This window comes from Bactrocera neohumeralis, chromosome 2, assembly GCF_024586455.1.
Source record: "Bactrocera neohumeralis isolate Rockhampton chromosome 2, APGP_CSIRO_Bneo_wtdbg2-racon-allhic-juicebox.fasta_v2, whole genome shotgun sequence".
Taxonomy (NCBI): domain Eukaryota; kingdom Metazoa; phylum Arthropoda; class Insecta; order Diptera; family Tephritidae; genus Bactrocera; species Bactrocera neohumeralis.
The window spans coordinates 92,898,211-92,912,507 of record NC_065919.1 but is presented as its reverse complement, the minus strand read 5'-3'; the positions used below and the strand labels follow the sequence as shown (position 1 = coordinate 92,912,507).

General features: G+C 34.7%; 1 protein-coding gene and 1 non-coding gene across 21 annotated transcripts in view; both read left to right on the top strand.

The window, feature by feature from the left end:
• The window catches only part of LOC126752895 (ATP synthase subunit beta, mitochondrial), a 74,231-nt gene that overhangs the window by 11,316 nt on the left and 48,618 nt on the right, over positions 1 to 14,297 (top strand). For 17 of the 20 annotated variants that reach the window (XR_007666074.1, XM_050463984.1, XM_050463973.1 and 14 more), the window contains one exon: positions 2,798 to 3,099. Coding sequence is in view for 17 of the 20 variants with exons in the window: in XM_050463984.1 (XP_050319941.1) it covers positions 2,848 to 3,099 (252 nt within the window). In the remaining 3 variants the exon portion in view is untranslated. The remainder of the gene's footprint in view (positions 1 to 2,797; positions 3,100 to 14,297) is intronic. The other 3 variants (XM_050464026.1, XM_050464036.1, XM_050464009.1) reach the window with 1 other exon arrangement.
• Positions 12,215 to 12,427, top strand: LOC126751838 (small nucleolar RNA U3). Its single transcript, XR_007665936.1, has one exon. It is a non-coding gene; the product is annotated as a small nucleolar RNA U3 (small nucleolar RNA).

The window sequence follows — 14,297 nt, the reverse complement described above, 5'->3', positions numbered from 1 at the left end:
TAATGAAGTATACAAAATAAAAACTTTTTCACCATTAAAAATTTATTTAAGCTTTAAATGTATTATCTTAAATGAACATTACTAAATATAAAATGGTTCAATATTAATTGCTCACGAAAGTATTTTGCTTCTGGCTAGTAACGACATATAAATTTATTTAGAAATTATTTATTACTTTGTGTAGTAACCTTAGTTCTCGCAAACATCATCCAAACGTCTCGACATAGAATCTACCAATTTAAGGTATTTTTTTCCATTCCTATCGCAACATTTATGTGCACGAATTTTATCTTCCAGAGAATACTAAATTTTTCCGCTCTGGAAAGCAAATTCTCTTTGGGAATTAACAAATACATATGTTGATGTTTGTCCATTGTGCCATCTATGAACACAAGTTTTCCGACCCCCTGAAAACATGCAAACCCACACGATGACGAAATCGGGGGCGAAGTTCGAGTGCACCCGAACATTTAATATTTTTTCCACGTACTCATTATACGTAGTATACGGGAGTTGGAGGAGTATCAATCCAATTTTATGTATTAAATATGGTCATATAACATACTAAAAAAATGTTCCCTGGGTTTCATTAAGGTACCTCAGATACAATAACCAATCATATGGAGCAAAGTCAGCCGAATGTTCGAAAATCCTGATAATAGTTATATGTGGGGCAGGTCAAGTTTTTGCCCTATTTTAGGCCCATATACTGATATGCGTAAAACATGTTCTGTAATTTTCATTGAGATAACTCAACTATTGAGTGATATATCCAACATAAAGTTACCTGGAAGTTCAAAAATTTGTATATGTATGGGGGCTCAGGGTAGTATTTACCCGATTAAACCCATTTTTGATACACAGATATATTATTGTCAGCACAGGTTTCTGTCTGAATACTAATTGTATATCTCACACATAGGCTGATATTTCGGCTAAAAGTCAACTATATGTAGATAACATATTCGGTACCTAGAGGCTTTAACAGTTTTGTTTTTTTTTATTTGGACAAGGAATTATTAGTGCAATGTTTTAGCCTGTTATATTAATTGCTTCTTGATTTGTGTACGGGAAAGTGAAAGAATCAAATGGATTTTAAAATTGTGCTACATGGAAAGTAGGAATGGTTGTGGTCTGTTTTCACTCATTTTCACACTGTGGCATAGGAATATGAGAAAAATGTCACTTAATACCTTTAGTCGAAATTGGTCGGTCGGGTTTCGAGATATGTGATTTCACCAAAAAGTTATCTGAGCGCCATTTACTTGGGAGTGGCCAGACTATTATTTTACAAATGGCTTAAGAAGCTCACAATTTCCGGTCTCCTCTGGGTAGCCACAGAACATCCGTTTGAAGGCTAGCTAAAGTGAGAAGGCGAACCATCCCTCCTCATGGCGCTGGGTTTGAGACGCGCCACGTAAAAAGCTCCCCCCTTTGAAAAGGAAACAACAGCCTTAGCCGAGAGACCTCCCTTTTGAAATGGCGGTTTTGTGTGAAATTTAAAGCCCGCCGTCAACAAACTGATTGGACCTTATCAGTGTGCCTTTAGGCCTGGAAAATCAACAGCTGACCAGATATTCAGCATGCGCAAAATCTTGGAAATTTCAAAGCTTCTTTTGACAGTACGAAAGGGAGCTGCCTTTACGCCTCTATGTCTCAATTTGGCATCTTCGCAAAACTAAAACGACATTGTAAACTGCCGTTGAGCAATACCAAAAGCTCCGTCAGGATTGGGAGGGATTTTTCCGAGCCGTTCGATGCAAAATGAGGTTTCAGATAAGGCAAGAAAGGTTCATAATAATGTAAATTGTTTTATTATTATTACATTTTATTAAACATTTTGCCTTTGAAGTATGCCACCTTATGACCAAAAATTTCCAAATCCAACGAAAACTGTTCAAGTCTCTAGGTATCAAATATATATATTTCAACCTCAGTACCTGTAGTTTACTTTTGACCGAAAATATCGTTCAATGTGATATACAAGTATATTTCAAGGATAATATTTTATTGATTATAGTATGTCTGCATGTCAAAAATTGGTTAAATTGGGACAATACTTCCAATATATGTATGTACCAAATACAAATGACTTTATACCGCATACATCGGCCAATATGTGAGTTATCTCAATGAAAGTGAGAGAACGTGTTTTAGTCATAACAGTGTATCTTTGTGCCTAAAATGGATACAATTATGCGAAAACTTCACCTAGCCCCCATATAACAAACATATAACATCTGATGTAGGTGATTTTACTCCATTACTTACCTTAATGAATTTCAGGAAACATTTTAAAAGTATATGACATGTTAGTATTGTAAGTATTGGCATAAATAGGTAAAATCTGGTTGATACCACTCCCAACTCCCATATACTACAGAAGTATGCCTAATAGTTTTAATTTTCCTAACAAACCTTAGTCGAATATGTCGGTCAGTGTTTGAGTTATATACTTAAGGAATGACCAAGTTCGGGAGCAACCGATTATGTTATACTCTTGCATCTTACAAGCTATGTCCATGACTTTGATTCTTGCAAGATTATAAAACATTCGGTTGCTCCCGAAATTCGATCTTCCTTACTTGTTTTATTTAGAACTGAAATAAGCAGTGTTTTTGCGCGCAAGTATATTGCTACTGCCTCATCATAAGCCTGGGTAACCTGGGTAAAGTGTTGTCTTCAGTTTGTGGTTAATTTTTGGTGTTGATAAACTTAACATTTCCTTATTTTAACACCCTTAGCACCTTTATCAAACAAAATTAATTTCCCCACTTAATTTGCTTTTTATTTGCAGGAATTTAGTTATCGTGCGTAAATTCAACAACAAAAATATAATTTACCACAATGAATAGGACAGAGTGTGAAAATATGGCAGCATCACTGAGATGGTCAGATCCAGCGAATATAATATCGTTAGCTATACTTCTATTTATCATACTCTTAGTAATTTCCGGAAATTCTTTAGTTATAGCAGCAGTATTCTGTTCAAACAAATTACGTAGTGTTACGAATTACTTAATAGTTAATTTAGCCGTTGCAGACTTGTTGGTAGGGTTAACTGTTCTTCCGTTCTCGGCAATATGGGAAGTTTTTAAGGTGAGTACTAAATGCATGATATGTGACCTTCTTTTCTTCCCCAAATGCAATCGATGATATCATATTTTGGTAGCAACAATACGAAACACACAACTTAATATCAAAACCGCCATCCGAAAAATATTTATAATTCATCATAAAACAACCCATCCGAGTATTTATATGTATATATGCATTAAACATAACATACTTCCTAAGGATTTTACAAAATTGAAACCAAGGCGACATAAAGAATTATGCATGCACCTTGATATAGTGCGAATGTTGCCAAATATGATATAGGAAATATTAATGTATAAAGAGCTTTAAGGAGTCCATTGGGAATGAACGGGAACATTTGTACTCATATGTATGTTCCTACATACATATGAAATTTGATAAATTTTTTTTCTCTCGGTCCATTTTGACTGCAATGCTTTAGAAAATTTACTTTGTCCAAAAAATGAACAGTGTTTTTGCATTATCAATTGCATTCAGTAGCAGCATTGCTAAATAGTTTCACGGCTGTTCTCCGCGTTATCGAATCTCTATTTCGCATGTTGTGTCAAACTGAACAATATTTTCAATTTATTTCTTTATTAGACCTCTTGAACGCATCTTACTAAAATGGAAATAAATATAAATGGTTGGGATACATATTACCATAATTGGTCTATTTTGCCTATAGACAACAGTGAATTTGCAAAATATTGTGAACAGCTCTTAAGTTTTTTCATGATTGTTATATTTTTAATTAAGTCTCTCACTTTTTTATTTATACATATTGTTCACCTGGTTTTACAATGAAGCGTTTACTTTAATATTCTTAAACATTTTTTGTTGACACTTTTACGCAGAGTGATATTAACAATTTCACTCTGGAAAATGGCTACTGACACGTTTTGAAAGAAGAAGAAATAATTGAAAATGAAGATATTGTACATGGAGTGGTGGAGAAAATGGATTTGAAAAGTTTGAAGTGGAGAAGTGCGTAAATACTGGAATGCGATATAAGTTGATAAAGCGAAGTGCGCGGCAACGAGGTGAAAGAACCAAACTATCATTTCAAAAAATTATTTACAGACGAAAACTCCAAGATTTGTTATTTATATGCAACACAAACTGATGGATCGGAGTATAATGTGACTGAAATTGAAATACATGTTTATATACTACTATATCTTGCAGTAATAAATATTCTAACACATAGGATGACATTATCATAAAAATTAAAACTGGTTACCATTTCAAATTATTTTCCATGATATCGATTTGATAAAATTAAACAAAGACCAAATGATTGACATATAAAAGTAAAAATTTTTATGTACACTTATGCAATAAATTTCTATCTAATATCAAAATATATATTTTTTATTAGGTGAACAAAGATTAAAATAGTATCTGGCAAAATTGGTCATAAATGCGGCTCCAAAATCTTCATTAGGACTATAGCAGCACTACCTGACATTGTTTACGATTTTACTTTATTATCAGACATTGTTTTAAGGGGCTATACCAGTGTGACATATTCCAAAAAAAAAATTTTTTCTTTTTCGATAGCTTATACCCAAAAGTATTCTGTGAAATCGGCAAGGTCGTATCTTGAATAGTAGCAGAGCTTTTCAAAATTGCTGACATCATAACTCAACAAGAAATTAAAACCGAGTAATGTTGAATAAATATACTATACAATGACTTACGATCTTTTTGATTGGTTGAAAATTATCAATGCGGTATTAAAAAAACAAAAACTTTTACCTAAAAAACGATTTTTTTTCAGAACTACGCCATAGTTTAATTTTTGATAATTTTAAAAAATCGTAAGTCATTGTATAGGAAATACCTTTAAGTTTAACAAACTTTTTGAATTTCTTTGCTTCAGCTACTCGTTCGGTCGGAATCATGTCACCAGTTGAGGCACTTTTTTTAGGCACCTCCGAAGACAGCACATAACTCTGTTATTTTTCAACATTTTTTAAAAAAAATCTTTAAATATACCTGAAATATCTAAATATCTATCTACCTGAATATTCTAAAGAACTTCGAAACATATGTATAAAAAAGTGTAAAAAAAATAAAAAATTATATAAATCGCATGGCATAAATCGAATCCATTTCTCGGTTAGTCAAAACATATGTTTTTATATTCTCTGGCTGAGATGTGTCGTTGGTGCGGCAAAAAAATAATACGACATATGTAACACTCTCGACATTCGAGCATCAGAATGCAATTTCTACAGAATTGCGTACATTTTTGCATACTTAGCTTAAAAATCGTGTGTTTGTATATTGATTTTCCAAATTGTGGCGTACTGGGTAATTAGTATACTAAAGTGTTTAACTTTTTAGATTTTTTTAAACTATATTTATTCGTAATTAGGTAAAGTTCAATATAAAATGCAATAAAAAATGTACATGTTTTTTTATTTAGGACTTTAAAATTGTTATCAGTTTTAATACAAATCTATCGTCAACTGCTTCGATTTCAGTTCGGTGAGGACTAATTATTCAAAAATAAGCGATGAAGGATGTGAGATCAAACATTTGATCATTTTATGTTTAGAAGGTAAACAGAATACACTTTCTGATAATCTACTTTCATAAAATTATATTTCATTTCACAACAGTAATGAATTCATTTCGATTACAAAAATTAAGTGTTATTTAGTTGAACTTCTCTAAGTAAATGAAAGTGAATCCAAAGTAGATACTGAATCGAAGCGTTATACGTGTCCGCAAATTATCCGTTTCATTGAAGTGCCCTTTGACCCCGCAGCCGTTGTCCTGCGTGAAATTAAGTATTTTGACAACATTTTTTGGTTTTTGTTCCGATGTACAGAAAAAATGGTTTTCTAACTCGTGAGCACGCCACGTATATCTAACCGTGTGAAAAACATAGCATTTCCAAATTTATGCCACACACTATGCGACTATCCTTGTGTCCTGTTGATTGTCATCTCGAATGCAATTTTCACTTGAAACGGAATATGTACGTTTGAACTGAAATGGCAAATCGTTAGAACTCAAAGGAATTCTTAGAATCAAGCATTCTGCCCCCTTGTATTTGACAGCGCAGATTGCGGAACATAATAACGACAGATCCAACTTTGAGACGCAAATGCTGCGGTGGCATACCAAGCCTCTCCAAAGAATTTAGAAATTCCATTGGATAATTCACAGGGTCGTCTTCATTGTCAAGACGATCGATCGATTTGTATGAGCGCAAGTCTCCCGGAATTTGACTTTGAATCTTCTAGATTAAGTGAACAACATCGGTATTTTTGGCAGGTAACATTGCGCGTGCACTTAAGGAATCATAGTTACAATAATTTGGCCAATGTCCGAACATTCGTGATGAGTTCATCTTTCGTGAATTGATAAACGACAGATAGAATTGATATCGAACCACCGGAATTGATCCATTTCCAATTTTTCGACGCGGATTTGAAGGCTGATTTGTCTAAATGTTTATAGCGAAAAGTGTGCGTACTCATTTTCATTCCAGTGATTACATGTTCCAGCAATTATAATTGCTGGCTTACTTCTCCAAAATTTGCACACACCGTACCATTCACAGTACGCAATGACTCAAATAAAGTTGAACCGCGTACATTAATCAATAGCAACCGAAGGCAGAAACAATCGTCGTTTATCGGGTGGATTGTGTAAATTTGTCCTAATGCATTAGTTGATAACACACCTGGATGTTAATCTACTGGTTGGAATTGCTTTCTGCGCAACTACATATTTCTTTGACGATGCATTCCAGGTATAATATCAATTTCTGAATAGAGCAATGTTCACGCAAACGGATCACTGACGAAAGTTGAGAAAAAACTCGTCAATGTTAATTTTGTTGCTGGCGGTGTTTCCATTGGCTGTACCGTATTCTCTGGGTTGAAATACACTCTTTGGCCATTCTAGGATAGTGTTTCGAGCATTTATTGTCAGACATACAACCCGAAGTGGGATTGTGGTGTCCGCAAGGTCCATGAACCATATTGGTTTTCACCATTTGGTATAATACTGTATCTTTCTCTGCATCAGGAATTTCCACAGAAATGAGTTCATCAGTTTGATCTGGTGTAACCACCATCCACCATCCAAAAAAGAATGTGTGCGTGCGGCTAACTTTGTTTTGCTACTCAACAGAGTACATCCAGCATCTAACAGCACCATATATACATATGTATGTACATACATACCATATGCTGCTTCAAGATAAAGTCCATCAAACATCGCTGCTGTTGTTTGAAAAGTCGTGCTGTGATATCGTGACGATCGCTTGCTGATTGACCGCGTTCCATAATTCCACATGTATGTCATCGCATCCTGGGAGTAGTCGTTCATGTGTCTTGGGCTGCCATACGTTGATGGCAAAAGGAACGCCGACCGATATTAGCGCGACCTCTTCGTGGCTTCGTAAGAAATTTCAATCTGTAATTGATCACTTTATGTGAAACATAACGTAAGGCATAAAAGGCGTGGTTGTGAACCGATTTCAGCCATATTTCGTACATGTCATCAGGGTGTTAAGAAAACATTATATACCGAATTTCATTGAAATCGGTCTAGTAGCTCCTGAGATATGCTTCTTGGTCCATAAGTGGGCGGCGCCACGCCCATTTTCAATTTTTAAAAAAAGCCTGGGGGCAGCTTCCTTCTGCCACTTCTTCCGTAAAATTTAGTGTTTCTGACGTTTTTTGTTAGTCGGTTAACGCACTTTTAGTGATTTTGAACATAACCTTTGTATGGGAGGTGGGCGTGGTTATTATCCGATTTCTTCCATTTTTGAACTGTATATGGAAATACCTGAAGAAAACGACTCTGTAGAGTTTGGTTGACATAGCTATAATAGTTTCCGAGATATGTACAAAAAACTTAGTAGGGGGCGGGGCCACGCCCACTTTTCCAAAAAAATTACTTCCAAATATGTCCCTCCCTAATGCGATCCTTTGTGCCAAATTTCACTTTAATATCTTTATTAATGGCTTAGTTATGACACTTTATAGGTTTTCGGTTTCCGCCATTTTGTGGGCGTGGAAGTGGGCCGATTTTGCCCATCTTCGAACTTAACCTTCTTATGGAGCCAAGGAATACGTGTACCAAGTTTCATCATGATATCTCAATTTTTACTCAAGTTACAGCTTGCGGACGGACAGACGGACGGACAGACAGACGGACAGACAGACATCCGGATTTCGACTCTACTCGTCGCCCTGATCACTTTGGTATATATAACCCTATATCTGACTCTTTTAGTTTTAGGACTTACAAACAACCGTTATGTGAACAAAACTATAATACTCTCGTTAGCAACATTGTTGCGAGAGTATAAAAACAAGTAAGGAAGGGCTAAGTTCGGGTGTCACCGAACATTTTATACTCTCGCATGATAAAGTGATAATCGAGTTTTCATTATCCGTCATTTACATATTTTTCAAATACCGTATTTGTGTAAAGTTTTATTCCGCTATCATCATTGTTTCCTAATGTATATATTATACAGAGAAGGCATCAGATATTGGAAGAAGGCGTGGTTGTGAATCGATTTCACCCATATTTCGTACATTTCATCAGGGTGTTAAGAAAATATTATATACCGAATTTCATTGGAATCGGTCTAGTAGTTCCTGAGATATGATTTTTGGTCCATAAGTGGGCGAGGCCACGCCCATTTTCAATTTTTAAAAAAAGCCTGGGTGCAGCTTCTTTCTGCAATTTCTTCTGTAAAATTTAGTGTTTCTGACGTTTTTTGTTAGTCCGTTAACGCACTTTTAGTGATTTTCAACATAACCTTTGTATGGGAGGTGGGCGTGGTTATTATCCGATTTCTTCCATTTTTGAACTGTATATGGAAATGCCTGAAGAAAACGACTTTGTAGAGTTTGGTTGACATAGCAATAGTAGTTTCCGAGATACGTACAAAAAACTTAGTAAGGGGCGGGGCCACGCCCACTTTTCCAAAAAAATTGCGCGCAAATATGCCCCTCTCTAATGCGATCCCTTGTGCCAAATTTCACTTTAATATCTTTATTTATGGCTTAGTTAAGACACTTTATAGGTTTTCGGTTTCCGCCATTTTGTGGGCGTGGCAGTGGGCCGATTTTGCCCATCTTTCATCATGATATCTCACAGCTTGCACGGACGGACGGACGGACAGACAGACATCCGGATTTCGACTCTACTCGTCACCCTGATCACTTTGGTATATATAACCCTATATCTGACACTTTTAGTTTTAGGACTTACAAACAACCGTTAGCAACATTGTTGCGAGAGTATAAAAATTTGTATGGAAAAATGATACCTATTTTTTGGGAATTTTCCAATTTCCCTTAACATTTAGGAGGATGAAAAATAGATGTTGTCCGATTCTCCACCCTAGCCGATATGCACGCTAAGATTCAGGAAAATCGGTCTAGCGGTTTCAGAGGAGTTCAATTACGTACGCCGTGAGACGAGAATATTATTTATTAGATATATATATATGTACATATATGTATATATATATGTGAGTGTATTATATTCAAATATACATATTTATATATTCGGATTAGTGTCATATCTTTATATATAAAACCTAGCTTTTTACCCGCGGCTTCGCCCGCAGTGGAGCTATTAAATAAGTATGAGAGATAAAGGGTAAGGGTATAATAATAGAAATAATTCAAAATGATTACTAAATTTTATTGCTTGGATGAGATCAACAATTTTTAAAAATTACTATAGACAATGAAGTTTCAACACCTTAAAATGTGCGTATTAAAATGCAACAAAAAATGCTAATATATATTTCACCGAAACAAAAATAAATAATTCCGAATTCTAACTATTTAAAAAAATAAAATACAAATTATCAATCTAAATGCACTCCTGCTACCTGTAATGTTTGTCCTTGTGCCTTGTTTATAGTAACAGCAAAGCTAAGCTTGACGGGAAACTGAATCCTTTTAAATTGGAATGGAAGGTCAGTGGGAATAATTGGTATCCGAGGTATTATAACACTGTTTCCCTTACCGACACCTGTTAAAATAGTAGCACCAAGTACATATGATCTGTCCCAATTTTGTTATCCGAAGCTTTGTTCCATTACATAGAAGAGGAGGATCTAGATTTCGCATAAGCATTACTGGTACATGTAGTTTCAATTGAAGTTTATGTGACGGTGCACCCGATAGTTCAAGTGAATTTAAAAACTCCACAGGATATGAAGTACTTAGTTCCGTATCTATAATTGTATCCATTGACAAATATTCCTCCATTCCTCCTTGAACCTCGTTTAAAATGTCAGTGTTGATCCTATTAACAATTTCATTTCTTGGTGCTAATATTGCTCTTGCACACAACCACTGATCGCTTTACAAATTTTGTTTCAATTCCGGAAAAACATTAGCAATGAGATCCACATCACTTTTTACTAAATTACAAAATTCTCTTGACACTAATATACAGCCTTCAACGTCAACATCTAAACAACCATCACCAATTTTCAACAACATTTCTGCATAAAGTCCTGAATCCACGTCATTATAAAGATGCACTCTCATATTCGTTTTCAGGCAGAGTTTTTCAACTGTCGGCCATAAACGTGATGATTTAATGCACGCTTTACAAAAAAAAAAACAAAAACCGGGCATTCTTATCACTTTATTAACTCCAAAGGATGTCATTTGAAAGCAAGAGTTATACTTTCTTATTTTGCTTAAAATTGCTTTGACTCACCTGTATAATAAGGTTTTCAAAGGCTCTTTGGTTCACCAAGTAATGGAAGTGAAACTTTACCACCGGAACAGCACATTCCAGCAGTTTCATATTTCCATTTAAAAGCATCGCAGTACTGACATTTTTTATTCATTGAGCCAATAACAATCAATGGATGATTATGATATTCAATTGAAGGATCATATTGAAACCCAGTACCATTAAACACAGCCCAATCATTACGCATGAAATTTCGGCGGCGCGTGGTCTGCATGTCTGCATTACGAATTCTTATCAAATGCGATTGTTCTGGTGTTTCTATCGTTCTTCTAGTTGTCTGCAGTGCAGCTTGTCTTTCTAAACGAACTCGTGCCTGAATAGGCGTTTCAGCTGCTCTCAAAACTCTTTGCCGCTCTGCTTGTTGTTGTCTTCTCGGCTCTGCGTGAGCCGAAGTTTGCGGCACGGGCCCGTGGTGAAATTTTGGATATACCAGATTTCCGCTTCCGAGGCATTTTCTAAGAAAAGCAGAGTAATAATTAACATCAGCGAGTAAGATCTACAATAATAAAGTGACTGCTAACCACAAAAATTAATGATTACATAAAAAATTTGAATAGTTTTATACTGCATGTGACGACAGAAGAAAATAACAATAAATATAGAAAAATTAGAAACAGTTGAAACTATGTACGAGTATATTCAATTGAATTAGATATTGTCGTCACCGCCGGTAATTCAGTGGGACGGTATTACAGTATTCGGGGTTGAAACTTCATTATTGTAATGCTAGATGGCGTTGAAGTAGCTAAATTTGACAATTTTTTGATAAACAATTTTTTTATCTTTCTTAAATTTTGTTGTTTTTTTTTTTTTGAAGTTATACTTCTTATACGAGTTCGGAAAACGTTGCGATAGATTCAGTTTGCGCAACCTTGCTCAATATGAATCTACGCAACCTTGTCTGCGAAGATGTTCGAGCAGCAAGCGAAGCGGTGACAATCGGCGATCGTTTGTTCGTTTCTTTCGGCACAGCTCGGCTTTTCTACCAACAACACAATGTTGCCATGCTTATGCTGTTGTTTTTTTTGTAGAACAATGTTTCAATTTTTGGTTGGTGACATATTCAATTAAAAATAAATTCTGTTGGGATTCGAACCTACGTGCTCGTCGTAACTTTTCAAGCGCTTACCACCATTGACACTTGTATTGCGTTGTCCTAATTATGGTTTGGTTATGCATGAAAGAATTATACAATGGATCGCCGATTGTTACCTCTTTCCTTGCTGCTGCTGCGCATATGTATGTTTGTATGCTTGTGCATTATTGAAGTTATGCTTCTTTTACTTTCGTTTGTCTTTCATTTCTGCGAATTCTCAACTATTTTGCGTATGTTTTGGTTGAAATACTCTGTGTTGGCCGTTGAAAAATTAAGGCTATACTTTACAGGATCATTTCTGTAGTTAGTCTTCATTTAAATTTTTTGGAAGTCGACCCGCGATGACGAGGTATATCGTTTTATCTGACAGCGTGAAAGTGTAAACACAATGGCTACGACAGACTGCAGCGGCACGACAGTGAACTGAAAACGTCGTTGTTCATCTTACTACATGTACATTATGAGAAGCAACAACAACACAATGGCCGGCATGTACACAAAACAACGCAGTTGTCCATTTTGCATGTACACAATTTCGTTGTGGCCATACTAATACCTTTCACTTCAATGAAATTTTAATATTTTGTTCAAAGTGAAATTTTTTATGCAAAAAATAAGTAAATAGGTAAATATTTTTGCTTTAAATTATCAATTGCTATTACAAATGATATAATAGAGCTATAATAGAGCTATTTTATGCTTTTATTTGTAAAATAACATCAAGTTTGTTAGAGCTGTGAATAATTTTACATTTTACATATTAGTGGCATCACCACTCTACCTCCTCTTTCTATCTTCCATGCTACTGTCAACTCTACTGTCGTCGTACTGTCGTTGGCAAAAATAGGAGGATATTGAAGTTAGCGAGAACGACAACTGTCGGCCTGCAGTCGTGAAGTCGTGCAGCTGTCAAAATAACACTGCCCATAAGAACGTGTGTATTTTAATATTTGACAGATGTAGTTTGCAGTCTGTCGTAGCCATTGTGTTTACACTTTGAGGTTTATGAACTTCATTTCTAATATTGTGTTGTGGCATATTAGAAATGATGTTCACTTAACAACGGATAAAACGACTTCTGAGTGGTGATTTTAATTAATAATTTCCAAGGTTTTACGCAAAAATAATGCGGTCAATAAGTACAGTACGCCTATGTATGCTTGCGCATTATTTTTCTTTCGTTTGTCTTTCATTTTTGCGAATTCTCAACTATTTTATGTGACTTTATTTCTTTCGCCTCTCTTTTTTTTTTGTGCGAATTCCTTGAATTTCTGAACGCGCACATTCGTATACATACATTTATATGAGCATGTGCAGATATACAAGATAGGATAGAAAGATGTATGCCTTTTAACATCGTATACTATAGTAATAAATATTTTTCGTACTAATAGAAATTAAATTTATCACAGCAATATTATGTACATACATATGTATATGTATGTTAGGTATATTGCTGTAATAAATTTAATTTCTATTAGTAAGAAAAATATTTATTAGAATAGTATTACGATGTTAAAATGCAAAAATTAAAGACTAAGTCCATCGAGATTCGAACCTGCGTTCACATTGTGACTTTGTATGTGCTTACCACCAACACCACTATTGACACTTTCGTGGCGTTGCTTAAGTATGGCTTAGTTATGCATGTAAGAAATATACGATGGTTCAAATAATTTGTTTAAGTATAGAAATATGCTTTTGTAGAACATTTGCTTTCGCAAACATACAGACAAATGTGCAAACGACATAGTATATGTATGATTGTTTCGCATTTTGCTTCTACGCCGGTCAAATTTCTATACAAAAATCGACTGAAATGCATGAGAAAATAAAATGGACAACTAGGGCAAATAATTTTAAAAAAATTTATTGATAATTAAATATGAATGAAAATACATGTAAATTTACTTAAATTTATTAAAACACTTATTTAAATTTATTAAGAAACTTATTTAAATTTAGTGAAAAACTGCAAAGAAAAATAAAAGGAAAATTCATTTACTTTGGCCCAGTTTTGTGCGCAATACAAATGCAACGCCAATAATGAATTCAAGAAATTGACTAAACACCATGATATAAGATATACAAATTATAATATGACAACCCAATTCGAAGAGTACAAAAGAGAGATGGTTACGCTGCATATTCCCTTCCGCAACGAAGAGACGGAACTACTTTCCGAGTCAAAATTCCTTCATTTAGATTTTGCTTTATAAAATGTGCATAATGAATTTAAATGTTCTGTTTTTCTTTCATACAAAATGATATGCATTTCTGAATATCACTAAGAAGTATAACTTCTTCCACGCACCTTTTTTTTAATATAAAGTACCCTATTTTACTTCTAATACCC